Source organism: Metarhizium acridum (assembly GCF_019434415.1).
Source record: "Metarhizium acridum strain ARSEF 324 chromosome Unknown scaffold_29, whole genome shotgun sequence".
Classification (NCBI taxonomy): domain Eukaryota; kingdom Fungi; phylum Ascomycota; class Sordariomycetes; order Hypocreales; family Clavicipitaceae; genus Metarhizium; species Metarhizium acridum.
The window spans coordinates 518,222-544,102 of record NW_027094017.1 but is presented as its reverse complement, the minus strand read 5'-3'; the positions used below and the strand labels follow the sequence as shown (position 1 = coordinate 544,102).

General features: G+C 52.9%; 8 protein-coding genes across 11 annotated transcripts; 6 read left to right on the top strand and 2 right to left on the bottom strand.

Annotated features, from left to right (window-relative positions):
• Positions 1-1,035: 1,035 nt before the first annotated feature.
• Positions 1,036-4,687, top strand: BUD6_1 (Bud site selection protein 6). 2 transcript variants are annotated; one of them, XM_007809980.2, is made up of 2 exons: positions 1,036-1,520; positions 1,643-4,687. In XM_007809980.2, exons 1-2 carry the CDS (start codon positions 1,338-1,340, stop codon positions 4,466-4,468), a joined length of 3,009 nt encoding a protein of 1,002 aa, XP_007808171.2. In that variant the 5' UTR covers positions 1,036-1,337; the 3' UTR covers positions 4,469-4,687. The 2 variants fall into 2 exon arrangements, with proteins under 2 accessions (XP_007808171.2, XP_065976683.1); XM_066118084.1 differs by lacking the exon at positions 1,036-1,520 and having other exon boundaries at positions 1,563-4,687.
• On the bottom strand, positions 4,275-10,274 carry ELP1_1 (putative elongator complex protein 1). Its single transcript, XM_066118083.1, has 3 exons — positions 7,233-10,274; positions 6,833-7,175; positions 4,275-6,769 (listed from the first exon to the last, which is right to left on the bottom strand). The coding sequence occupies exons 1-3, from the start codon at positions 8,767-8,769 to the stop codon at positions 5,104-5,106; spliced, it is 3,546 nt and encodes a 1,181-aa protein (XP_065976682.1). The 5' UTR covers positions 8,770-10,274; the 3' UTR covers positions 4,275-5,103.
• Positions 10,275-10,886: 612 nt separating this feature from the next.
• Positions 10,887-12,008, top strand: J3458_004216 (uncharacterized protein; the record flags this gene model as incomplete). The annotated part of the gene is made up of 1 exon (XM_007809982.1): positions 10,887-12,008. One exon carries the CDS (start codon positions 10,887-10,889, stop codon positions 12,006-12,008), a length of 1,122 nt encoding a protein of 373 aa, XP_007808173.1.
• A 3,950-nt stretch (positions 12,009-15,958) lies between these two features.
• On the top strand, positions 15,959-19,238 carry YPD1_1 (Phosphorelay intermediate protein). The gene is made up of 3 exons (XM_007809983.2): positions 15,959-18,151; positions 18,216-18,385; positions 18,530-19,238. The coding sequence occupies exons 1-3, from the start codon at positions 18,131-18,133 to the stop codon at positions 18,789-18,791; spliced, it is 453 nt and encodes a 150-aa protein (XP_007808174.1). The 5' UTR covers positions 15,959-18,130; the 3' UTR covers positions 18,792-19,238.
• A 309-nt stretch (positions 19,239-19,547) lies between these two features.
• J3458_004214 (uncharacterized protein) lies at positions 19,548-20,861 on the top strand. Its single transcript, XM_066118082.1, has 2 exons — positions 19,548-19,626; positions 19,765-20,861. Exon 2 carries the CDS (start codon positions 19,903-19,905, stop codon positions 20,605-20,607), a length of 705 nt encoding a protein of 234 aa, XP_065976681.1. The 5' UTR covers positions 19,548-19,626; positions 19,765-19,902; the 3' UTR covers positions 20,608-20,861.
• J3458_004213 (uncharacterized protein) lies at positions 20,813-23,032 on the top strand. Of its 3 annotated transcripts, XM_066118079.1 has the most exons (3): positions 20,892-21,987; positions 22,088-22,300; positions 22,364-23,032. In XM_066118079.1, exons 1-3 carry the CDS (start codon positions 21,105-21,107, stop codon positions 22,843-22,845), a joined length of 1,578 nt encoding a protein of 525 aa, XP_065976678.1. In that variant the 5' UTR covers positions 20,892-21,104; the 3' UTR covers positions 22,846-23,032. The 3 variants fall into 3 exon arrangements, with proteins under 3 accessions (XP_065976679.1, XP_065976680.1, XP_065976678.1); XM_066118080.1 differs by having other exon boundaries at positions 20,813-21,987; positions 22,088-23,032; XM_066118081.1 differs by having other exon boundaries at positions 20,813-22,987.
• A 1-nt stretch (position 23,033) lies between these two features.
• J3458_004211 (uncharacterized protein) lies at positions 23,034-24,695 on the bottom strand. The gene has a single exon (XM_007809985.2). The coding sequence runs from the start codon at positions 24,408-24,410 to the stop codon at positions 23,718-23,720; it is 693 nt and encodes a 230-aa protein (XP_007808176.2). The 5' UTR covers positions 24,411-24,695; the 3' UTR covers positions 23,034-23,717.
• J3458_004212 (uncharacterized protein) lies at positions 23,184-23,633 on the top strand (the record flags this gene model as incomplete). The annotated part of the gene is made up of 1 exon (XM_066118078.1): positions 23,184-23,633. The coding sequence occupies one exon, from the start codon at positions 23,184-23,186 to the stop codon at positions 23,631-23,633; it is 450 nt and encodes a 149-aa protein (XP_065976677.1).
• Positions 24,696-25,881: the final 1,186 nt, after the last annotated feature.

Below are 25,881 nucleotides of genomic sequence, written 5' to 3'. Positions count from 1 at the left end.
TTGAAAGCATCTAGGTACCTAGGTAGTTTAAAGTTCGGCATCATGGACACTGCTACGTACTCAAGTACCTAGCGTGAGGTTATTATGTCGTGGTGAGATGCTCAGTGGCCACCGTAAACGGGTGGGTTATTTTGGGATCAATGCTACCACCCATCTTTGCTCAAGTCTGAAGCATCCGTGTCCTGACATTGCAACATCAGCTGCAGATGCTTGAGTGAGAGCTTTCAATAGAGAGCCGGTTCGGACTGCTTCGGCCAGAGTATGTGAAAGCGTGCGTCGCGCGACTGGTCAGTGGTCAGCTCTGGAAAAGATGCAACAAAGGCGTTGCTCGTATCAAGAAGAAGGGCAGTGCCACGGACCATGGGAAAGTTTCCAAGAGCTTGCGCGTATATTTGATGCTCCACGTCGATAGATACACCGTGACAGAGGTCACAGCCCTGAATCGAAGCGACATCTTGTACAACATTGTCCTGAAGGGCTGCCATTCTCAGGTAGGGCTAGCTGGTGCTCGGTCAGCCACCATGATTGGCCGCGCCGGTCATGTACGCACCTTGCTTTGCTTTCGTGATTGCCCAATTTTTCTCCTTGCTTCGCACGACACACTTCACTGTCTTCAATCTTGTAGCATCTTGTTGATCTGAAGATTGGTCGTCTTGCGTGAGTGGTGATGTGGCTCCAGTGGATGCCACATTTTACGAGTTGGCGCATGCCTCGGGCTGTTGCAGGGGGCTCCTCCAGGTGTCCGCTCGTTGGTGGGAGACGGTCTGGCTCAGGATATGCACCTAGGGTACCAGATAAATGGAAGTCCGGTGCTTTAGGTACTGGGTACCTGTGTTTCTGAGTAACGGGGGAATCTTGACGCTCCTGGGCGGGTACCGGTTGGAGGGGTACCGAGTACTTGCGCGCACAGTCTGGTAGCATTTTTGGACTCGACACCTGGACTTGCCCCGATCTGGACGTCCCAAATGTCAAGTCCTCCTGAACTGATCTCCGGATCCCACGCCGCATCTCGCTTGGTTTCCATCATCGCATCCTCTCCTCTCGGTGTCATCGTCACAACTGGCACAGCCTGTGCGCGCTTTTTGCTCTTGCTCCAACTCTTTCCGTTTCTTGCTCGGCCATGCGGGTTTTTTGCTTTTTAAGACGTCTTACATTTACACTCTAATCTGTAGTCTTTGCTGCCCAAACCCAACGGCGGCAGTTTGTCCGTCCAACCTGTCAACTCGGTCCACGTCCATGTGTGGTTGCACACGCTCGTCATCGCGACAATTTCGAGCACTGAACTGCCCCCCAACCTCAGATACGAGCAGCAACGAAACCAAGGAACAACCGACAAGATGCAAGCCCAACCAGGCTCGTCGCAACGAGGCTATTTACAACGCCGCTCGCCTGGCGCAGACCCAGGCCCGCCGCCCAGTGTGCGACCCAGCTCTCCTGGCATGGCTGGAGTCCAACCACGATCATCTACAGCCTCGAACCGATCTGGTCAAGGCAGTCTATCGAGGCGGCCAAATCGTGAGGTGAGCTTTGCACTTTGCACTTCATCCCGCGCGACGCTCCATGGCCATTCTTGGCCGAGATGCTACCACGTGTGTGTGTGGTCTGGTACCGAGTGCTGACCGATGCTCTTCTCATCATCTAGGGGTCTGGCGGCAGTTCATCATCTAGCATGCCGCTGTCACAAATCGAAAAGAGCGTCACCCACCTACTTGTCGCCACTAAGCAGCTGCTTGAAACTTTGACGCAATGGTCCCGCGGCCAGGCTACTGATACGCAGGTTTCCGACGTCTACGTGCGCCTCGGCTACGAGTTTAACATGGCATGCCGAGCATTCACCGCCATCAATGTCGATACATCCGACCTAGGGAATGTTCCCGATTTATTAAGACACATTTTGGAAGCAACACTGAGCCAAGAAGCCAGCGCAGAGAGTCTGGAGAAGTATCTTCCACGCATTCGAGATATCATCATTAATTTGCTGCACGGCCTGAAGCGCAAGCAACAACGATTACGGCAGAAGCAGGGGAGGGAGCGAGATGCAAGTTTACCAGAGAGAACTACAAGCGTTAGCACAGCAGCGAGCGGCACCAGCGGTCTCACCAATTTGCTAGACGAGGGTTTGGAAAACGGATATCGACCTGATTCGTCCCAGCGTGGCGATTCCAACCCGCAAACGAACACTGGCACATCACCGAGCCGTCGCTATAACCACCAGCGAGACCAAGCCCGTGCCACAAATATACCAGATCAGCCAACTACCATACAAAACATCCCTCCGGCACCACCTTATCCAGCCGAAGATACCACCATGCCACCATCGTCCTCCGCCAGCGACTTGAATATCGACGCCTTCCCGCCTCCTCCTCCACCACCGCCAGACACGCAATCAAGCGCACTGGCGGCTCTACAGAAGGGGGGTGATTTGGAACGTCGAGCATCTCGTCGATACTCTCAATATCAGATTTCAAAACACTTGGGTGGTGCTGCAAACGGTATGCCCATCCTGCCATCACAAACAACACCGATTCCAAACAGAGGAAGAAGAGAGGCAAGAGAATCACTAAGGGCTGTACAGTCCCGGGAGTCTGTACGGCATAGCCGCACCCTGTCGAGTCAATCAAAATTCGCGGCCGTGGAAGCTTCTCCATCCCGTATGCCAGGCGTGCCGGAAGACTCTGCGTCGGCCCAGCAGCAGCGCAGCGGTCCTGCTGAGCTGAGTGACGGTCCCGCCGTGCAAGCCCCGGAAGAGAAGTACGCGCCAAGTGCAACATTGAACGGCCCTCTACAAGATCCTTCAACATTTATGGGGGAGATCGCTCCGCCAGAACCCGGTGTCAAGCAAACGAGGCTACAGTCAAAGACTGATGAGCCACCAACCCTCCCCCATCCCACGGAATCAAAGCCCGGCGAATCTTTTTTCCAAGTTTCGCCTCCGCTAACACCAACCAAGGACCTTACATTGTTTCTTCAATACAAGTCAAAAGTCAAGAAGATTGTCCTCGCCGAAGGACGAGACGAGCTGTCAATCGGGAGACTGCAATTGGCATTCATTGAAAAGTTCTCCTGGAACACACAACATAATGGTACTGATTTACCCGAAATTTACATTCAAGACCCCGTGTCTGGTGTTCGACATGAGCTGGAAGATTTATCAGATATAAAGGACAGGACTGTTTTGGTTCTCAATGTAGAACCATTGGACGAGGTAAAGCGACATTTCGATGACGGACTCCTGGCCCTGACCAAAATTGTTCAATCGATGAAGCAGAATGTCGATGACCAAGGAACTACTCTTCAGCGAGTGTCTGACAGGCAACAAGAAACGGCAACCGAGTTGGCTCGCTTGGCAACCGCTTCACCTGTTCCGCCGGCAGCAGAAGGTGGCGTAAGGGTGCTCCCTGGTGCAGGCCGTAGGCTGAATGCTGGTCAAGCTGGGGAGCTCCAAAGTCTGCGACGCGATCTAGCTGTGCTGCGACAGACTTATTCCTCGTTCCAATCAGATGTGCAGAACTCGATGACCAGTATCCGCCAGAAGGCTGCCAACGTGAAATCTGCTGCTTCCAAGGCCGCCATTCCCGATATCGAAGGAAATGCCGGCTACTCGTACGTAACCAACGGACGAAAACAACTCAACTCAGATTCAGATCGTCTAGTTGGCAAGGTAGATGACCTACAAGACTTGATCGAGGACTTGCGCAAAGATGTCGTTCATCGCGGAGTGCGTCCTCTTCCTCGTCAACTGGAAGAGGTTGCCAGAGATATTGCAAATCTGACCAAGGAGCTGAAGAAAATGGAAGAATACATGGCTAACGAGAAGCCCATTTGGACCAAAATCTGGGAGAAGGAGCTTGAGGATGTGTGCCAAGGTCGGGACGAGCTACGCCTTATGGAGGATCTTATGGTGGACCTTAAGGACGATTTGGACAAGGCGTCGGAGACGTTTACTCTGGTCGAACAGGCTACCAAGGAGCAAATGAAGGATAATGGCACTGGTGCTAGTGCAAGCACAGCACGACAGTTCTCCAAGGGTCTATCACATCTCGGCAACAGCCTCGATCAAAGCGCTGCCAAAGAGGACATGCTGGGGGAAGTGCGAGCTCTGCAGCCGAATCATGAGAACCGGCTAGAAGCTATCGAACGAGCCGAGAAGCTGAGGCAAAAGGAATTAGAGGGCCGGCGAGGCAATGCCATGTTGCGAGAAATCGCCACCTACGTCCAAGACGGCAAGCTGAAAAAGTCGGGCGGCTTTGAAGAGGTGGAACGCGCCAGAAAGGCCAAGGATGAGAGAATCCGTCGTGAAGTGTGGGAACGCCAGAACGGCATCATTCCTGAGAATCCAATCGGAGAAGAAGAGTTGCAGCCAGAAGAGCAGGCTGAACAGTCAGCTGATGGCGAGGAATTCCATGATGCCGCACCAACGACGGTGACTGAAGATGCACCCAAAGAAGCAGCGGAGACCGCTGCCTGAGGTATATTTGTTTAAGCATTTACTCGGCTTGGGATTGTATCATAGTTGTAAACTGGCCGTGCATTTAGCACTCTTTTTACGTAATTTTTTTTTTTCCCAAGTTGAGCTTTTGGAGGACATGGTTTCATAGCGCAGGCGAACTGGTTTTGTCATGGATGGTACGGTCTTGAATGATGATTTTTGTCGTCTCAACAAACGAATGGACATAATCTCACATATGTGTCCTCTGTCCTTGGTGACTATATTCTGTGAAATGTGTTTTGAGATTCATGCCTAACAAGGAGCTAGAGCTATAACCGGATTCGAGAAGGAGGGATTTTACGTAGAATTGCTACGAGCTCTATATGGACTACGTGACTCATCAAGCCTCTGGTTCGAGGAACTAAGCACGACACTGAGGACGTGTTTCTCGAGCTTCCGAGTAGAAGATGCAGGGCTCTTCCATGCTAGAAGTGAGCCCACACCTCCTCAGTGTTGCGCTTAGTTCCCCGAACCAGAGGCTTGGTGAGTCACGTAGTCCATATAGAGCTCGTAGCAATTCTACGTAAAATCCCTCCTTCTCGAATCCCAGGGGAAGCTCACAGGTTACTGGTATTCAACTTTCTCTCTCCGTCCTGTTTTTTTTTTTTTCGTTCTTATCCCAACAGGGTCAACTTTTGTAGAGCCGTAATAACGGGAGCTTCCTGCTTCTTGGCCCGACCTTCCATCCACTCTTGCAGTACGGCATCGCCGCCCTTGGCCGTCCATGTAAATTCTCCCACACCCTCCACATGCTGCTGCTGGTCGTCATTGTCTGGGGGAGCAGCAAACACTTCCGAGATCGCCGTGTGGCACGCCTCCACGACATCGTTCATCAACGACTCGGCTGCTCTCGCCCGCTCGGCCATGCCCCTTCTTACCAGGGCGAACACAAGCCTCTCTACCTCTGGTTTGGTACCGCTCACACGCTCGATGAGCCGTCGCACACTATTCACCAGGTACTCCTCCTCGTACACGGTTCCTTTCCGTCCTCTGGCGCGTTTCTTCTCCTCGCGTCTGCGGTTCTTGCTCGTTGCGCGGGATACGCCTGTTTCTACGGTGCCCACGCTGCCTGCCTTGCCGGTGTACCGCGTGAATAGGGATGCGCTGGTGGATATGCGCGAGCTAGCCGCTACGGAAACGTCGTCGGGGATATCCATACCGCCCGGCCTCTCGCCCTCGTAGAAGGATAGCGGGTCCTCGATGGCTTTGCGACGCAGTTCTGCGATCCGGGGCACTTGTGCGAGGAGCTGGCCCTTGCAGTCGGCGAGGAACTCGGTCGTGCTTCCGAGCGCTTCGGCGAGACCCACATCAACGGCAGATTCGAGGAGTTCGGGACAGGATTTCTGAACGGCGAGGCGCATGGCTTCGGCGAAGTGGTAGCCCTTGCAGAGACACTTGATGGCTGTTTCAAGGGAGGAGAGGTGCTCCAGGTGGATTGTCGCGGCGGAAGTGTAGTCCTTGGCTTCCCAAAGGGCGTCGGCGAGACTGGTCGCCAGGTCGGTCATTGCTTCTGCCGATAGGGGTGGTGATTGCTGTTGTGCGGTGTAGAGGCATTCTTGCCAACAGGTGGCGCCCGAGGCGCGGTAGCAGCTAGTTGCCTTGGCGTAGTTTTTGAGGGATTCATAGGCAAGACCGGCCTCCCGATAGGACGATTTTGATTCGAGATGTGCGGCGTAGAGATTGGTAATGGATTGAAGACGGGTAGGTTCGTAGCGATAGATCCGGAGGGCGTCTTGGTAGAGGGAGTGTTTGGTGGTGTAGACGCAGAACTCGTCAAAGACGTCGAGGGCCTGGAGGTGTGAGAGGGCCTTTGATCGTCGGGCCAAATGGTCATCGATTTGGAACTTGCGCCGCAGCTCAGGAAGAGCGTGGAGTTTCTGGATGAAAGGGAGGTATTCTCGGGGGTCACGCTGGGATTGCTGTGCTACAAGGAGAGCAAGGTCGAGATTGTAGAGGCCCAGTGCATTTTCGTAGACGCGGTTCACATCGACGAGGAAGCAGATATGTTCCACTGCTTTCTCGGCCACCTTTTCATCTTCTCGCATGAGTTCGGCAACGAGCATGAGGCCGTCGTCTAGAGCGGGTGGGGACTTGCAGACGTGTGCGGTGATGATGTTTTGGACATTGGTGGCTTTGCGAGCCTGAAGGGCCTTGAGAATGGCGTCACAGACGATGTTGACCTTGGAGGAGGGCTTGGTTGGCACTGGTTCAGTTTCAATGCCGAGCTGGGTTCGTGATCTCCTGGTATCCTTGTACATTGTTTCGGTGACATCCTCCTCCCTACAGTGAGGTTAACACGACTAGGTTGAGTAGCCAGGTTTGATTGAGCATGAGATGATTTACCTTAAAGATGACAGAAAGAGATCGATATACGTCATGTTACTTAACTGATCCAAGAATAGGCTGACATTGGATAGAAACTGCGTCGGCTTGTGATCATATAGGATATTCATATCAACACGTTGTGTACGGCAGTACGCAAACGCCCGTGAGTAATTCTTCTCCTCGATCAGGCTTCGGATACCAGCGACTACCATGGCTCGAGGGAAGATGGTCTCCACATTGCCTCTGGGCATTTGCAGAACGATGCTCATGTTCGTTGGGATGGCGACAACGAGTCGTGATCCTCTCTCAACACTACGGCATCGTTCGTCTTTCTCGGGGTCATCTTCGGGTACCTCGAGTTCTAAATTTTATTAGCGTTGCACTTGTTGATGGAGTATAAATTATTGTCTTTACGTACCCTCAATAATTGACACCAAGTGCACGTATTTGACAAAATGATTGCTCGTAGTAAAGATAAGATGACTGGCTGTGAGGACAAATGAAGTACAGTTTTTGGCTAGAAGTCGGGAATTGGCATAAATGTGACCGTTTCTCGACAACCCAAAGGCGGTTAACTCTCCGTCCAATTTGACGATTTCAAACCAGGGCAGATGAGTAGGAAATTGGAGAGGAAGGAGGTCGGTCGACGTCTCGGAGAGTTTATACAAGTTTCCGGAAATATCCTGGCCGTAGCTCTCTACAGACGTCGCATCTTCATAGGTTGATGTGGAAACCAAGTTTTCCTGGCTGTTGATAATGTCAATCGTGCCAGCGTCGGCGTTGACTGCAAAATGCACCAGGTCTGAGTCTCCCGATGATGCGAGGCACCGGTAATGGCTGCCTGATGTGCTGCAGATGCGTAGAGGAACCACTTTGTCACTAACCCCGGTGGATGCGAATGACAATTTGGACTTTAGATTGGGCTTGATTGAGCGTCCATTCTTCATTGGCCAGTCGTAGATTTCAATACCCTTTCGGTGCAAGACGGCGAATGACATGTTCTGGCGCCCGAAGGCAACATCCACTACCGACGACTCGGCAGTGATATCGAATAGAGACATCGGCGGCGGCACATTTGCAGTTCGGAAAGGTGTAAGTTTAACGGTCTCGCCATCGACAACTGCCACGGCACCATTGTCATATGGTGGCAAGCATGACCCTCTAGCCGTGTGGAAGACTTCCTCAAAGATGGCTGTCTCAGAGGACGAAGCCGAGGCAAATCGCAGGGCCTTTTCGGGATGCCACGATAGGCATAAAAATTCGGCACTAATGGGGATTTCTCGCTTTACATACCAATGATAGTTGCCCATGGTCCAGAGTTGGATGCTATCTTTCAGTGCGACTGCTAGCACAGTTGAGTCTGAGTTCCACTCTAAGCGTATCTTTTCGTGAAACATAATAGAGCCTTCGGGAGATTGAAGGGTAAACTGGCCATGTCGAAGACCATTCCGTTCAAAAAAGACGATGTCGATTCGATCAGCCAGTCGCTGGATGCCCGCCATCAAGTTGCCAGATGGTCTCCAGCTAAGTGCGCCTTCGAGCCCATCAACGGGTTCACTGGCGCTATCTAGCTCACCTTCTCGAGAGTAGACACGGACAACTCGTCTGCTGCCTTCCTGGACCGAGTTGACAGCCACGTAGGCACCGTCGCCTCTCCAGCTAATCGTTGTCGAACCATCTTCATGTGCACTAGGCAACCCCTCGTCAACTTTTTCAGGAATGGTTGGGTCACGCAGTGCTTTAGCCCCTCGACCCTGAAACTGTGTCTCCTTCTTACCCCAACCAACAGAGACGTGTTTGGAGGCTTTGAGATCATCAGCCGTCATAGTGACTTCGGCCACGGGATCGAAGGAGGAGCCCATGAAAATAGCCGTATTTGCCTTGGTGGTCACAACGAGAAGTTCTTCGTCGGGGGACCATCGTGCAGCAGAAATACCGGCATCAATGGAGCCCATGATCTCAATGTGAGCGCCATCATCTGAGAATTGGTCCTCTTGGACGGTAATGATGTCTCCCCCTTCGAGAACCAGACATGTCGTTCCTGAGCTGCTGAGATACTGGATGTTGACAACTTTGTCTACTGGTAGATCTGGACTTGGACTGGGAGCATTCCAGCTTGCTACTGATTTGTGTGATCTACATGGGCGTTAATTGGTGATTTTGTGTGAAGATCATATTCAAACATGGTCCTCTTCAAAACCATTCGCGTGCAGGCCCTGCATCTCATTCTTTGAACCAACTTACGTGAGATCATTTTCCGAAACCCTCACCAGCTCAATACTCGTGCTGTCCACTGTCGGCCCAATCGTGCAAACAATTTCGTCCTTCTCGGGGTCCCAGCAGGCAGATGTGATATCGGGATGGCTCCACCGCCCAAAGCGGACATTGCGAAGGTTGCGCATGGTGGAAGAAACGTGACCGGACAGATGGACGAAGAATTAATGCATCAAGAATGAAATGAGACGGCCGCGGCCAATAGAATGGCACTACTGCTTTATGACGATGAGGCTTGGTAGTAGAAGTAGTACCAGCTATTGCCTTGAGTCCCTCGACCTGACGTCCAGGTGCAATGTGGGCGGCTAAATTTTTGTCTCGACATTTTGCACGAGATCGGCGCGAGCAGATTGGATTAGCGTGGCTGTCATTGGCTTGCCCAGTGGGCACAGCTGGGAAGGAGCCAGTGCACATTGAACTTTGAACATGGAAGGTTCAACCGATGATAGGCGTGACTCCTTTTCGAGATGGATGAGCAAAGAAAACGTGCTAGAGTGTTCTTGGGAGGGAAATTGAATAGAATATGGCGTTTCTTATTTTAATTTTGTCGACTATTTCATCTGTTTAGCCCAATGGCGTTACCTGGCATCTTGTGAGCGAAATGAGGCTCCGTATCCTGGTGTGACATTTTAAAGATATATGGTCAAGCTATTTGAAAGATGCTGAGTGTTTACAGGTGAAAATATATAATCTCATACGTGAGGGAGACTAAATTCTCACCAGAGATCATAAGTGTGACGGGAATTAGAAGATATGAGACGACCGGCTGTCCCCGGATCCTTGATTCTACGGCAGCGAAAACCACATTTGAAAGCGTTTCCATCTCGCGCGAATGAGCAATCGAGCGGCAAGCGATCAAACCGCAAGGCAGGGATGTTGCCGGTAGGTAGACACCGACATGATTCCAGATCATGAACTAGCTACCATGTCAATGACGTACCACAACAACACAAGACCCTCTTGAAATGGCGGCTCTGACTTGTAGATATCCATCACCTCATTGTGGCTGCTCAATCAAACACGCGATGACATGACATGTTCATGCCGACTCTGCCCTCCAAACTTCCAAACATGCGACTCAACATACCACTATGCAACACAACCCACACAAATCGGATGACTCTCCAGTTGCTGCACGGCAAAACTTTGCCACGGACCCGAAATATGAGACCCGGCGACATATTACACGCCTACAGTGGCAAATATACACATGAGGTAAAAAAACACTCGGCTGCATTAGCTGGGCGCCGTGTCCGATGCTAGGGAGCTGCTTTGGACGTTTCCATTCCGTTGCCAGCCGATGCGTGACCTGGCAGCTGGCGATAGGGTAGGCGTTTGAGGTGCAACTTTTCAGTAGGGCTAGCCTCTATCTGCTTGAAGCTTGAGCCTCGGCCTAGTGCTCAGTTGGTTGAGCTGAGGGGTCCAGCCAGATGGTTTTTCAAACAGTTGAGTCTGAGTGGCAACATTCAACATTTTACAGCCCCCCAGCCAGCAGCAACGTCAACCAGCCGCCTCTGATCTAGATTCGGTTAGTTGAAGATCAGCCTCTACTATTTTATCTGCTCCTCCCCTGCCGAGTACCCTCTCAATATCTCTCATATCTACCTGGGTAGTTACAAGACCAAACCCTTCTGTCCAATTGCTCCCTAATACTCGCGACGGCATACGCTCTTGTCTCTTGTCTCTTTTCTCCCTGCCTGCGCATGTGGACGCACTCTCTTTTCTGCAACGAATTTTACCCCAGCTTTTTCGTCCATATCGGCCCACCTGTGACGCCCTACGCCCTACTTCTCGTATCATGGATGTTGCCTACAATCAGCATTCCGACCGCGCGAAGCGGAAGAATCGATCAACCACAAATATCAACCACCTCTCTCTGGCGCCCCTCACCGTCAAGCTACCCATCAACGACAGCGATGCCATCCCCGAGTCTCTTACCGCCCAGACCCATGCGACATATCTGCAGGGCAAGTCGGCCCCCACGACACCACGACTTCTCTCCCGCGGCTCTATGACGCCTCGCTCCCGATCGCACCATCGGGCCCCTTCGGCCCCCAGCGGCCCATTGTCCAAGAGCAAGTCTTCCACCTATCTCGGCGCCAGCGGCTACGGGAAGAAGTCAAGGTCCGGAACCTCAACACCCAGACGACGCGATGTCCTCGGCAATGCCAATGGCAACGAAAACGATAGTGACTGGCTTGTGAGGGCCGGGGCGTTGCTCAGCTCCGAGGCCAGGGAGTATAAAGGCCAGGCTTGGCTCGTGTCAAAGCAGAGCTCAACAAGCCTGGCTGGCATGCGGGATGCCGACGAAGAAGCATTCGAGCGGGAGTTGGCGCGGGAGCGGGAAGTGGCCAGTCAACGCGGGAGTCGCCGTGGTAGCTCAGTCATGGCCGATGACGATGCAACCCCCAATGGCAGCCGTTTCGACAGCAGGTTCAACAGCAGGAAGCACAGCATGGCCGAGAATCGCAGCCATTTGGGAACCCCGTTTGAGCGTGCCGCCACAGAGGGCGACTCCTACTTCCCCAGCAGCCCGGAGGCTGCCGTCGCCGGCCCAGACTTTGTCAACCTGGACGAGAAGCTCGAGGAGCTTGAGCGTGATACAACACAGGACGATGAAGCCACTGTGCGGCGACTGGTCCGACACGGCACGGTTGGTAGAGGTTCGTGGATCAGCAACGTCATTGGCTGGTCCCTGTTCAAGGTTGACGAAAACGACGAAGACTCTGAAGAAGACGACGAGGAGGACTATATGGATGATGAGGAGTTGGCTCGCACTGGCCGCGGAGGTGGCTCCCATAGGCACTTTGAAGGAATCCTGCACGCTCCCGTCGAACGATTACCGCCCCCCATGTCGGATGAGGGCGGGTGGAAGGATGCTGCCTGGCTGCTCAGTGTAGCAACCAAAGTAATGTTTTAATATACGACCTTTGAGATTCCGGGGTCGTGGTACACTTGGTGATTTTGCGCACTGCCCATCACAGCAACTCAATTAGTTTCTGTGCTCGCTCTGCTTTTCCCTCCCCTCCTCTGACTTGAAAGGGTTCTAGGCGGCGACTCGTAACGAATGACATGTATATACATAGAAACGCAAACGACCACGTCTGTCGTGTAATAATGGTTTTTCAAAGCATAATTTCAACTTTTTAAGCTTTTGGTCAACTGTTGTTCTTTGTATCAACCAGGTGCTCGATGGGACTGATATCTAGACTCTTCACTCACGATCGAGACCCTGCCGGCTGACTGCCTACCTAGGCAGGTGGTTTGTCTCGCTCGTAGCCGTTGCCCACTCCCCATCTCTCACGAGATGCACGCAGGCATGCACCGCTGACAGGCATAATTTCCCCGTGCAACACTCAAAGCCAGGGTTCGGCAGGTTCCGTCACACAAATTACATCACGCTTTGAGCTTCGAGGCAATGCGCGGAAACTTCCAGATGCACGCGAGAGGGCACCAGGCGCTTCACCGCCCTTGCGTCGTGTGGCCAGTGCCCTCCATGTCAGGCAATCATGCTCACCGTGTGAGACGATATCGTGATGCATGGTCGCATCTTGGGGGTTGGACCGGCATCCTTTGCTCCGTCAGCTCCTAAGGTTGGGTTGGCACGGAACCCAATGCTAAGACCCAGCGTTGTCGTCGGTTTTTATCAGACATCGCAGAAGGTTCAAGTCTAAGTACTCCGTACGGAGTACTAACTCTGTACATATTGGTTAACGTGCTCGGCCAGCGACCCTTGGCAGAGCGTCGTGGCACAACATCCCGGTACCACTTCAAACCGGTTTGAGCCTGGCCCACAGTCCCCATGGGTCTTGGAGCCTGAGCTTCATGCATTGGCGTTGGAAGGGGATTAGGCTCCAAACATCCGGGTAGCATGCCGGTCAATCAAGAACAAAAAGATTAGGTGAAGTCTTGCTGGTCAAGGCTTTATTTTTTTTTTTCACTGGGCTGATATCATCTATCAGCATAAAGCATCTTACTAGTAATGAGAACTGCATTTGTGACTATCGAGTATCATCTGCCATTGACACCAAATATTGGATAAATGCGTGGAATGATAAGACCCTTTTTTACCGGCGTTTGATAATCTCTCAAAACACCGAGTAATCATTCCGGTTTTGAACCCGGGTCTTGATTAGGTCCAATGCTCTGGCCCCAGAATCGGGTCTCGTTTATCACGAGATTACTTGGGTTCTGAGCTCGGGCATGCATCGGCATTGATAGTGAGTCCCTTGGCATGGACAGGACGCCATCAAAGGTATTCTTTACAATGTCCTGGGGTCTGGCTTGGCGGCATGTTATATTAGCTGTTGCCAAACAATGCGCCGATCGGGATCCGATTTTGGCAATTTCATCGGTTGATCGGTTGGGGTGCCTCGCCTAGTATTTCTTTCTGAGCGGGATTTTAGTGCTGGAGTTGCGTGTAATTCATCCGGTGTGCCAGCTCAACCAGCCTTGGGCTTTCTGAGCGGTTGCCCATTCATCCAGTTTGTACGCAGCAGAGAGGGATCGAGGCAGGCCCTGAGGAGTATAATCCAACCCCTGTAAGTTTAGCCATGAGTGACCTGACAAGGAAGTTAGTGGGGTTTATTTACAGGGACTTTTCTGCTAACAGGAGCTCTTTTTATTTATATTAATGGCTGTTAACTATAATATAGGTTAAATGACAGGGGAGTAGTGGGTCTTGTAAGAATAACCTTTATTGATAAGAGATTTTATCGCGTTATCAGGTACTTTAAACCCCCATATGCTCTCTGTAATAGTGATATCTCATTGGCTTGAACCCCCCTTGCTATGTCACACCTGGCTAAACATTCAGGGTCTGAATTGCACAATGTACATTGAACTGTCAGCAAGATTATTGTCCAATATTCAGAGCTTGGGAAAAGGTATCAGCGGATCCTTGAATAACAGGAACGGTACTTTGAGTTGGCATTGGATTTCATGTCCAGGTGCATAGCCTTGTTTTTTATCATCATCCGAGGATTACAGACAAGCTGGCAATATGTCAACTTGTTGTCTACTGGTAGCCCTGAGAGTCATTCGCTATACATGTGACAATCAGGGGCACGATAATCGCAAGACCGCCGACGACAGACAGATGTGGACGGCACAAGGGTCAGCAAGCAGGCACTCCGTCCTCCGTGCACTCCCGGCCCTTGGGCAAATGAATGACTTTTCTGTGATAAAAGTCCGACGTAAGGCGGCAAGGATCTGGATCCGATAGGCCGGGATCATGGCTGGACCGCAGACCCCCTTTCGGCGGCTTTTGGGCGGACATGGGGCAGATGTGGGCGAGTGCTGTCAAAAATGTCAGTGTGGCAGCAAAGCAATTTCCAAGAATGGGAACTATTATGTATAGAGCCCTGTAACAGGCCGAGATGTCTGGTGCATGTTGATTCTGTTTTTATTATGGGAGAACGGGTGTTCCCTGGCAGCCTGGTAATAAAGCAACTCAGGCAGGAGTTGGCTGACTGACGGGGGATAGATGAATGCCTCCGAGAGAGCTCCGTAATTAACGCATGTTTATTAACGTGACGTAAATTCATTGAGGATCAGAAATTCGTTACTGCGCTGTGCGGAGATTTTCCACGGCTCGTCTCAGCAAGCGAGGGCCGGGAGAGTATGCCTGGGTGGGTGCCTGGGTGCCTCGGCGCATGGGATGCAGTTGGCATGAGGCGGTGGGGGGAAAGAGCGATGGGCTAGCGTGAAATCGGCTGAAGTGCTGCTGCTGCTGTCACCAACTCTCGGCAGGGCGGAGGGAACTTTGAGCTTTGCTACCTCGAAGCCTAGTATCTATCTATCAATTGGCCTGGTGGTGTGGCTGTCGACAGGGTCTAGCTAGCCAACCAGCCCAGCCCAGCATCCAGCCTAGCACCCAGCACTGGCCCCTCTCAGATGCTAGATGGTTAGATGTCGGGGAGCTGCATGGCGTCAGCACCAAGTATCCGGGTATGGAGTACGGCGCACAGGACGGAGCACGGAGTACTTTGGTGCGAGGTCGATGGCGGAGGTGAGGGGTCCGATGATGTAACCGGCCAAGGGATCAATCAATTACTTCACCGACGTTGAAGCCTAGCAGCACCTGGCGCGCCGCCGTGGTTAACATCGGGAGCCCCTGCGTGTTGGCAGCGAGCGCAGTCTGTTGTCGTCTCAGTGTCGTCCGCAAGGCCCGAGCACCAGAGGACCGTACACTACATACATAACTAGGTATGTACGACGATCTAGAAAGGAAAAAAAAAAAAAAAAAGTCTGGTCAATTCACTTTTTGATATCGCCAGTTGGCTCGTTGGTTGGCCCCTGCCAACTTGGCGCATGTGCATGTTAACATCTGCATGCGCCGCGCCGCCACCAGAGGGCGGGCCACGTCCAGAAGGTCTCACAGCCGAGAGACCCTCAAACTGCTCCAGCGCTGTCAATGCTTCCTTCGATTGGGTGCAGTCGGCCCCAGATGGCTTTGAGATGGCGTCAAACAGGCGCAATGTCTACTGCTGCTGCCGGCCGGAGCAAGTGGTCAAGTGCAGCTTGCGCAAATGCATCTCCAGAGCTGTTTGTTGCGGGCGATATAGACGCACAGACGCAGACCAGACGACGTCACCTCGTCTTGGTCTGAAGTGCAGCCCCGAGACTCGATCGACGCCGTGCATTTGACGTTTTATGTCGATGCTTGAGCTCGGCGACTCATATTCTTCTTGCCCACGCTCGCTCCCGTCGGTAACCCATGTCCGCATGCGCGGGAGCCCTCAGACCTGCCCTCAGCTTTTCTTGGCCCCCTCGCCAGAGGGTCATATATTTATATTTATTGACTCGAGTAGGCCCCAGACGTTCTCTGACCTTGTACGGAGTGACCAAGTGCTTAGAAGCCGCAGACGCCAGAGGACCAACAGGCAACATGAACTCTGCCGCACCCTTGACCGTGAATCAGATGGATATTTCTACGTGTCCGTCATCCCGTCACCTCTCACCCATCTCTCCAAGCCAACAAGACGCACGCCTTCCTGTCTGCCCGTGTTAAACCCAAACCACATCACCCATTAGCCACCAGCCATCCCACCCCCACATATCCAAAATCGCTCGTCAGCTGTCAAACTGGTCTTTCTCTCTCTCCGCCTCCCTCATCATTTTATTCCTTCTTCTCGCCGTTCCTCTCTCCAACCCCCGGGCCATCGCCTGTCTTGTGTGCGCGCCTCTTCATCCAGTGCCCCCCCCCGGCTGCTGCATCCGGCCCATTTATTCTCGCGATATTGAACCCGAGTAGCCACGCCATACATACTCCGGACTCTGTTCAACACACCAGACACAAAGACGCCTCACACAGCACACACACGTCCTCGTCGTCCCGGCTACTGAACCCTGGTCCTATCTGCCTGCCCCTGCACCGCGCTAGGCATCTCGACAAGCATCCGGCCGTCTGCCACTAAAGCCGGACCTGACGAGGGTGAGAATCTATCCAGGCATCCCCCGTCATCATCTTGTCACTTTGGGGCCCAAGAGTCCGAAAGAAGACAGTGACCCCAGGGCATCCAGGGCAGACCCGGGTCTCATCCAGGTCTCACCCAGGTCTCACCCATTCCGGGCTCTGACGTCGTGCACCAGAGCAACAAGAGCATTTCGTGCGAGCAGCTCTGATCTTTGCGCTCGTCTCTGGGCTTGGTAACTAGTTGCTCGCTCGTTCCCCGCGTCGCACTGCTGAGCCGGCCCGTTTTGCCCTTCCATTTGCTCACAGGGCGCGAACCTGCATCCGCCTCCGCTTCCGTCTCGATTCCCTCTTTGCTGTCTGCCTCTGCCCTATCTACCTGGTGCCTACTCCGTACGGAGTACCTAGGTACCTATCCGTATACCTGCTCCGTATCCATCATTTTTATCCATCCATTGTCGACCTCCAGACTCCAGACTGCCGACGCTTTTCCCAGCTCGCCAAGCTCTGGTCAAGCGCCCCCAGGCCTTGGATTCCCGTGCCAGGTGTATTTGCCATATCATGTAGGTATCTCCCGTGCAATAACTACCGCATACATACATACGCCTCAACTGCCAGACACGTCATGGTGTGGACCAATGTTCCGTCTTGTTGGGTTCGTCTCGGAGAGATAGCCTTGGGCGCAGAGCCCCTTGAGACGAGCCAGATGGCCATGGCTCTGGCCTCTGGGCTCTAAACCGCGTGCCATTTTTATCCTCCATTATCATCAAACCACCCTCGAGCCACGAGCCTCGAGCTTTCCACCTTATCCACCCAAACTGCCACCCATGCTGTCACTGCGCTCCTTGCCTCCGAACCCTCTTTGCCCTCGTCTCCCTTTCGTCTCCGTCGTCTCCCTCACCTCCCTCACCTCCCCCAACTCTTCCACCTACCAATGAATAGTGCCACCCACATGGTCCAACCGTTGTCCACCACCTTCCCCACTGGCGGCCCGCCGAGGCCAGCTCTCCATACTCATCCACTGACGTCCTTTGCAGAGACGCCGTTCTACCCACACTCGTCCACGGCACGCGGAAAGGATCCTCCTCGCAGAAATTTATTACTTTAGACAGCTGTGCCAGCTGGCTTCTTGCTGACCTGACTGATCTCTGACCCGACCCTCTTGTCCTCCGTCGATGCTAGCTCCTACGCCTACCTAATTCCACCACTACACTTGTCAGCCTTTGTCTGGACCTCCTCCCAGACTTGATCGACGAGAGGCAAACAACCTCAAGGGCGAATCTGAGCTCGGCTTTCAAACGGAACGACTCAGTGCCGCGCCTCGAGGCCGCTATAAATACTCGGAGCGGGCCAGGAAATACCTTGCGCCGGGTCGACGAACTAGCCCTGCGAACCATCCGAGCTACCATAATTGTGTGTCGCAACACTCGAGTCCTCGAAAATAAACATTGCCATCGTGCTATATCGTGGTCGTGTACTTTTTCCAGACTTCACCTAGGTCGCAGCTCAAGCTGTTGGGACCATATATATATCCAGACTGGCTGAGAAGGACTCGCCAGCCAGCACTGCCTCGATCTTCTTGCTCTCCACCTCGAATCGGAGAGCATCTCTACAAACGCAGCCGAAACATGTCACCCACTGAGGATAAGGTAGGTCGGATTTGAATCGAATGTATCAAAGCTTCTCCCGCTCAAGTACTTACACTGTGAACAGACTGGCGCGGACAGTTCCGCTGAGCTCAACTTTGGAGATGCTATCGATATGAACACTTTTGAACAGATTCTGGAAATGGACGACCCTGGAAGCGATGAATTCAGTTCGTCAATTGTCTTTGGCTTCTTCACCCAAGCACAAGAAACATTCGACAATATGGACACAGCTCTGTAAGTGATTTCAACCCCATGTTCCATGTTCGGGAGGGCGTGGCCCGCTGTCCTTGGGACTTACACGCGGTCCATACTGCCCTTGACCAGGAAATGCTGTACTTGAGTACGACAGAGAGCTGACCATATAAATTGCGCAAATAGAGCAGAGAAAGACTTGAAAACTTTATCGGAACTCGGTCACTTCCTCAAGGGCTCGTCTGCTACACTAGGGCTAGTGAAAGTCAGAGATGGCTGTGAGAAAATCCAGCGTTATGGAAAGAACGAGAATCTAGACGGATCTTCAGAACCCGACTCTGAGTTGTGTCTCAAGCGAATTACAGAAGCCCTGGGGACTGTCAAGGCGGACTATCAAGACGTCGAGAGGAGATTGAAGTCATACTATGACAAGGGTGAAGAGGCTTGAAATGACATTTGAAAGACTCTCTCCTAGTGCAGACTCAGCTGACACGCCCCCCTCCCCCTTTCCCAGCTCCAGATTCGGAGAAATAGTCGTCGGGGAGCTCAGACCCTGGCAAAAATTGCATGTCAAAGAAATTTGTGACAGTCATGACGGAGAGTCTTGTAATCAGAGGGCATGTGTTGGGCGTCTTGATACATTTTCCTTTTCTTTTCCTTTTTTTTTCGATACTTCTAGTTCTCTGGAGACGCACAGTATGTACCAGAGAAGGCCAAGGACTTTGCATTTCTTTACTGCGTGATTTGGGTTGGCATGAGGGCCAATTGTTTTACCGTAATTCAACTATGGTCAAAGGAAGGATTCCGTAGTTGATCATGGCACACAGTGGATGGATAGTAGGGAAAAGGATACCTGGTAGAGGGTTTTACGAAAAAGCTACACATTGAATACATGATGAATAATTAATTCATGGACAACGCATCAACGCTTTGCTGGGGTTCACACCCTCGAGACGAGCAAGGCTGGTGAGCGGTGTGCCAGGGTCTTATGCAAGAACAGGGCAGGGCGGTCCTTGGGTTGTGGGTGAGTGGGTGGAGCTCGCTCGACTGTAGTTGACATGGGAGATGGGAACGATACCTACTAGTTACTAGGTACTGTATGTAGGTAGTACGGAGCAGTGGCCAGCCTACCTACCCTAGGTAGCTACATGTAACCATGGCTGGCCACTGTCGCATGCAAGCCTCAGTTTTACATTTTGAGCCTCGCTGACATCACTCAACCAACCTGTCTGCCCTTGCCTCTTTGCGTGCCATGCTCGGTGTCAAGTTCGCGGAGGAACAAGGTATAAACATTTCCTATTAATTGTCTTGGTGCATCATGTGATCTCATAGTCCGAGATGCCCGACGTGTCGGATGCTGCACTCTTGAGGCTCTGGCAAGCACTGCCATCTGTCCATTGATTGTGCTGACTCGACTGCAGGATACATTCGACCCTCTGAAACCTGACAACAACTCGATCAATGATCGAACAGGATGTATCGAGTCTTTACATGAGAGGTGTCACTGTTAATTTACACCTACCCACCACCGCCCAGCAAGGCAGCGAGCAGACTGCGCGATGCCTCCGCGCCCCAGCCCCACGCATTTCCTGTGTCTTCAACTCGCCAGTTCGCAATTGACCAAGAATCTAGCAGCATTCCGGGCTGATGTCACGGGTGCCAGCGGCTTTGGCGTTCCTGATGACGCCGTTCGACCGCCGGGGACGCTGCATCTTACTCTGGGGGTGATGAGTCTGAAGCCAGAGGATGTTGGTCCGACAATCGAGGTGCTGAAAACGCTCAGGCCGAGGGACATGCTTGCTGAGCTGAGAGCTGCAAACAATCCTCTAGCGTCTACGACAGCCTCGCAATCCCGAAACACTGGTGGAGGGCTGTCTATATCTCTTCGTGGAATACAGTCCATGACCCATGCATCCAGGACATCTGTGCTCTACGCTGCCCCCTCAGATGCAGAGGGCATTCTGTACGACTTTTGCCAAGGGCTACGGAAACCGTTTAGGGAAACGGGTCTAATAGAGGACGAGAACCGGCCTCTGTTGCTGCATGCTACGGTTGTTAATACGGTGTATGTCCGGGGGAGGGAAAGGGGGAGTGGAAGGAGGAAAGAGAAGCTGATGCTTGATGCAACTGATCTGATGAGAAAGTATGAAGATTACGTATGGGTTGAGGATATGCCGGTTAGCAGGGTGGCTGTTTGTAGAATGGGTGCGAGGAAGGTGGATGGGGATGAGGTTTATGAGGTCGAGGGTGAAATTGAGATATGAGGGTGAAGTGGAGTAAGAATTGTCTGTCGATTGTGGATTCTTTGTTGTTCTGTCTGTCTGGTCATTCATGCCAGCTGCTTTTTTTTTTTTTCCCTCATTGAAAATGGGGCATGTTCTGAGTAGAATAGAAAGACGATATAAGTTATCAGACGAGGAAAGGGCAGCCGTGCATGTCGGTCAGTCTTGCCCCGCCGTCCCTTACGGCCTCGCTCGCCTCCCCCACATTGTTTTGCAGTCGAAACACCAAGTTCCACCACCTCCATTGACTTCAGCCACTTTTACCTCAAAGTTCAATCTGTTAGCTTGCCCTGCCAGGCAACGACTTTCGGAGAGGCCTTTTCATTTCGATTCGCCTCCCTCTCTTGAGTGACTTTCAACCATCGATACATCCGTCTATTGGACATCTCGTGACGCCCATCTAGGAGTATCTAGCAACAATGCGGTACCAGGCTCCTCGTGCATCTTATCCACCACCCCGTTAATCTAAACGAAATCTGATGACGCATGAAAACACGAGTCCACGAAGAACAGATAAACAACCGTCCCAGGGACAGTCACCGCCACACTTAGCTTCAATGCAGACTCAAGAGAAGCCCCGCGGCAGCGGTCACGTACTGCGCGCCGGCTCCAGACACAACCACTCAACACCATCCACGTCAGGCAACGCCGCGTCCAGCAATCCAAACTCCACCGGCGGCGGCGGCGGCGGCGGCGGCAGCAACAGCATGCCGGCGATGCCTCCCCGTGCAGCAATGGTCAACAACAACGCAGCCGTGTCCGAAGACGCCCACGAAACCGCACCTAGCAACGCCCCCAGCGGCGGCGGCGTACCCGTCACCGATAAGGACAAAGACGGCTCTTCTGGCCCCGCGAGGTCAGCATCCGTCAGATACTCCGCCTCGTCCTCCAAAGAGAGACAAAAGGAGCGCGACGTGGCGCTGGTGCGGGAAAAAGACGATCGTATAGCCTATCTTGAAAGGGAAATGGACATTATGGAGCGCGAGTTCCAGCGCGAACTGGATAAATTGAGCCAAAACGAGAGTGAAACGGCTACCTTTTGGCAGGCGAAGCATAGTGCTTTAAATCAGCAGTACTTGCGGACAGATACGGAGCTGCGGTTGTTACGGGCCGAGGTTGATGTGCGAGAGGCAGAGAGGGAGGAGTTGCGGCAGGGATGGGAGGTGTTGAGGAGGGAGCTGAAGGAACGGGACGACGAGATGAGAGGGCTGAGGAGCCAGATTCGAGGGTTGAAGGAGTTTGTGAGCACGAGCACAAGGACGGATGGGCAGACGAGCGATGAGGTGTTTGGGGATGGTATGGCACGGTTGGGGAACGGGCTGCAGAATTGGGTTATTACTAATTTCCGGAGGACAAAGCTGGGTAAGTTTGCTTCTCTTCGTCTCCGTTTCTTTTTATTTTTCCCTTACTTTCTCTCTTTCTTAGACTGCATGGCTTGCTGACATGGCATGGATCATGAAAGTCGACTTTGCCAAAGTGGACGAGGCAACGCTTGCTGAGCTAAGTGAACTCGTTCCCATGTACGAGGCACTTGCTCAAACGGTCAAGGTACACTTACTACAGTCGGTGGTGTCCAAAATCTTGGTAGAAATGGTCTTCGATACCTACTTCGTGGGCTTGTCGGGTGACCAGACGCGGTGCTTTCGCCAGATGGAGGAACTCTTGTCTTCCTTTTGTACGCCGTTTTGTCCGCGTGCGTGTCTTGGGTTTTTTGTTATTTGCGACTAACAACATACAGCAGCTACTGACGAGTCGGTGAATCAATGGCGAGCATCCACGCTTGCCCTTATTCGGCGCGACGCCCCTCAACTCCTGCAGTCTTCTACAACGGAATATGTCGAGAAGGTGATTTCTCGGATAAATCGTATATTGGACTCGATTACCGACAGCGGCGCGTCATCCGCGTCATCACGCTCGGAAGCACGAGACTCGGCGCTTCGCGTACTAGTGAATAATTCTGTCGAACTGGCAAGGCTACTGGCGGCTCAGAAGGCGGTGTTGCGGGTGTACATGCCAGAGGTGCTCCCCCACCAACAGGTCATGTTTGAGCCGGAAACAATGGAGGATCTGGGCGACGGGGACGAGGAAGCTCTTGCCAGAAGGGAGATTTGGTGTGTTGTGTTTCCGGGGGTGATTAAGCACGGGGACGAGAACGGGGGCCAGATGCAGTTTCGAAATGTTATTGCCAAAGCGAGGGTCCTGTGTAGTCCCGAGGATTGATAGGCCGAGGCGAGGTGAGTTTTACGGTACTGGCCCTTGGTAGGGTTTTTTTATTTCCTTTTTTTTTCCGGCATGGCGGAGAAGGCGTTGGGGTTCATAGCGATAGATTTTATTTACCCTCGGATATACTAAAGGCAAGGCAATTGGGTTCCCGTTCAGCTTGTGGAGTTTTCTACCGTGGACAAGGTTTGCTCTGTTGCTGTATTAAAGTTGTGCACACTGGCGTCTTGATGACTGCGGGGATAAAGGGCTGTTTGCAATATCCAGCAGCTTCTTTCCCAGCCGCCCAACCAGTCTGAGAACTAGAGTAGTTTGCGACATCAACGACAACATCTGCCATGTTTCCTTCGGTCAGTTATCTAGCTGCCCTCCAGTCAGTGGTTGACCCGCCAAAACGCACACATGGGCTTTCTTTCTGCCGAGAATGCAGGCAGGATATTGTGGTCCGACAAACTGCGATTTCAACAGAGACAAAAAAAAAAAAAAGGAATAGGAAAAGGGGGGTTTTCAATTCTCTGCGGCCAAAGATGCCCAAAGGTGGTTATTACCCTCTAATGCGTGCCCTCTGTTCTTCTGCTCCAAGGAATCTCTGGAGCTGTGTTCGCCAACTCTTCAAGGCCGCACTTTGCCCATATTTGTACTTTGTTACAATTACACTAGTCTTTTCGGGCTGGTGTGTGCCCCAGGATGGCAAGGGGTCATCATTGCGGGGTGCTGAAGAGAAACAGGGATTTCTCGCCCAGGAACGTGATTTTCGTGTAGTTGTTCCAGCATCTTTTCTGAACTAGAGGGCCAGACTTGACGTGGTTGGGTGTACTCGAGACAGGGTCAGAGTGGACAAGGAGAGCCATGGTCAAAGGTTCTTAGCAGACCTATAAGGGACTACTCCTCCGGTAGTCTCTCACGAAAGAAACCCGAGCCACCATCAATGGGGATTCCTCGTAGGGTCCCAGGGCGAGGCTCTCCTCTCGGGCACCGCACTGAGCGTGCTCTGCTGCCCGGGTGTCATCTGGCCCTGTGGCCAAATCGGGCGTGAGGGAACCGCTTGGTCGGGCCTCGGCCGACGCTCGAGCAGGCGGGCGGTTTGCCTCTTCTCCTTCTAGGACGCGGTCGACGTTGGAGCGCAGCTCGCTAGGTTCCTTGGCAGTCTTGGGCTTGGGGTCGGCGCCAACGCTGGGCAGCTTGAGAGCGTCGATGTGGCTCCGCTCAAAGGCCTTTGCGTAGGACAGGCGCGAGCCTGGCTGCGGCTGCGGCTGCGGCTCGGCGCGGCCAGATGGGCTTTGGTGTTGCAACTCTTGGTCGTGGTCGTGGTGGTCCTCCTTGGGGGTCGCGGCTGTGCGCGTGCGCTTGCGCTTCCACCACGCCATGATTCTGGGCCAAGGCACGCCTAGCCAGCCGAAGAAGACGACGGCTATGAGGGTGAGGATGACGATGACGGGGATGAGCACGGCGAGATTGGGGCCGTCGTAGTTGTCGCGCTTGTGGAGGCGGCGGTTGGTGGCTGGGACGGGCGGCGGCGGTGCCATCATCATCTGCTGCGTACGGTACTCGGCACTCGAGGACATGACCAGCCGAGTGGTTGTGTGTCCTTGGTGTTGGCCTTCGCACTAGTCTTGACAGCGGGCTCTCGACGGAGCATTGTGTTTTGAGCAGTACCCCGTAGCGCTCTGTCGACGAGAAGAGGCGTGTTGGGTATCGCGATGGGTTAATACAAGCAGGACGCAACATTTCGGCTCGGGCCCTTCTTGCCCGTCTTGTACGTACCTTCCCGGGTTGGCATGCAGATGCTTGGTCGGGATTGGCGTACAGCCGGCGCACAGCTGGCCGCACCAGCTGGCGTCCCGTCCGCCGGTCAAACTGGTGTTGCAAATAGACGACAAGCATCCTCGTATCGCATCACGCGCTCGTGACCTTCAGCCCACGTCGACTGGCCGGAATATTTGTCCCCTCCGCGGTCAATCTTCATTTGCTGGCACCTTTACGGGCTCCACACGCCATCGACAACACAACCTCACAATCTCTGGCAAAGTTTCTTTTTGACCAGCTGGACTAGACGCCGATACAACGCGAGCATATCATAGGCAACAGGGCGCCAATGGCCAGATCCCTTTTTATCTGGCAGGCTCGTCGACTCCGCACCGCACATAAGTTACATACACTAACTACAGCGCCGGATGAGACATCTCCATCGGCTCCACCGTGCCGAGTGCCGAATCGTGGAGTCGTCCCCGTACCACCGATGGGTCGCTTTTCCTCTTCTTTTCTGAAAAGAATGCATCATTGTGGGTCTTTCCGACAGCAAGTTTCCAAAGCCAACTTCCAAACTCAATGTCAAGCCTTTAACGCTACTAGCGCTCGCGTCATACTCTAGACATTCAACAGAGTGTCCTCTGCTATCGTCCACAACCAAACCAGCAGCATAATGTGGGTTGATGTTAGCGTGAGCCGCCCGGGAAAACATCACCTGCACGTGAGCAAGACAACAGTCCTCTAGCCAAGTCAAATACCCCATATCAAGTTCGAGCAAACTTCCTAATCGCGGCTACGGAGTGCGGCCGGTTATATATACATATATTCGTAAATGTGTAATTTGCCCAAGGAAATTGGCTCCATGGCAATCATCAACCCAAATAAGACTCTCGGAAAGCGCCTCTTGGCTCCAGAAACAGGGTTCGAGAATTCGCCGCTCTCGCAAGTGCGACAGCAACCTTGAAGCGGATTGCGACTGCAGAGTAGAACATAGGGTTGAGCCGCCAATAGAACGAGGATAACCCAACCAAACCTCTCGCCAAACTTCTTGATGTCTGATTTGACGAAATTGATGCCGAGAATCTCATCCACGGCGCGTGCAGCGGGGCCACTGTCTCGAGAGTAGGGGTGCCCGCCGCCCGGGGTGCTGCTTGAGCCTCATCTCTCCGGGTCTGCGTGGTCCCCCTCATACCTCTCTCCCCGCTCTCGACTCAACCAGGCAGCTTTTGAACTTGCGCCGTGGCAGCTCTTTGCTTGTCAGCCAGCCAAGCCCAATCACAGTCTGCC

Excerpts from the sequence above, each read along its gene's own strand:
- BUD6_1 (XM_007809980.2), top strand. The coding sequence starts at position 1,338 with ATGCAAGCCCAACCAGGCTCGTCGCAACGAGGCTATTTACAACGCCGC. Across the intron at positions 1,521-1,642 it reads CGAGGCGGCCAAATCGTGAG|GGGTCTGGCGGCAGTTCATC; the intron begins GTGAGCTTTGCA and ends CTCATCATCTAG.
- ELP1_1 (XM_066118083.1), bottom strand. The coding sequence starts at position 8,769 with ATGGGCTCCATTGATGCCGGTATTTCTGCTGCACGATGGTCCCCCGAC. Across the intron at positions 7,176-7,232 it reads CTTGGTGTCAATTATTGAGG|AACTCGAGGTACCCGAAGAT; the intron begins GTACGTAAAGAC and ends AATAAAATTTAG. Across the intron at positions 6,770-6,832 it reads CTCTTTCTGTCATCTTTAAG|GGAGGAGGATGTCACCGAAA; the intron begins GTAAATCATCTC and ends ACCTCACTGTAG.
- YPD1_1 (XM_007809983.2), top strand. The coding sequence starts at position 18,131 with ATGTCACCCACTGAGGATAAG. Across the intron at positions 18,152-18,215 it reads TGTCACCCACTGAGGATAAG|ACTGGCGCGGACAGTTCCGC; the intron begins GTAGGTCGGATT and ends CACTGTGAACAG. Across the intron at positions 18,386-18,529 it reads GACAATATGGACACAGCTCT|AGCAGAGAAAGACTTGAAAA; the intron begins GTAAGTGATTTC and ends TTGCGCAAATAG.
- J3458_004214 (XM_066118082.1), top strand. The coding sequence starts at position 19,903 with ATGCCTCCGCGCCCCAGCCCCACGCATTTCCTGTGTCTTCAACTCGCC.
- J3458_004213 (XM_066118079.1), top strand. The coding sequence starts at position 21,105 with ATGACGCATGAAAACACGAGTCCACGAAGAACAGATAAACAACCGTCC. Across the intron at positions 21,988-22,087 it reads TTTCCGGAGGACAAAGCTGG|TCGACTTTGCCAAAGTGGAC; the intron begins GTAAGTTTGCTT and ends GGATCATGAAAG. Across the intron at positions 22,301-22,363 it reads GGAACTCTTGTCTTCCTTTT|CAGCTACTGACGAGTCGGTG; the intron begins GTACGCCGTTTT and ends AACAACATACAG.
- J3458_004211 (XM_007809985.2), bottom strand. The coding sequence starts at position 24,410 with ATGTCCTCGAGTGCCGAGTACCGTACGCAGCAGATGATGATGGCACCG.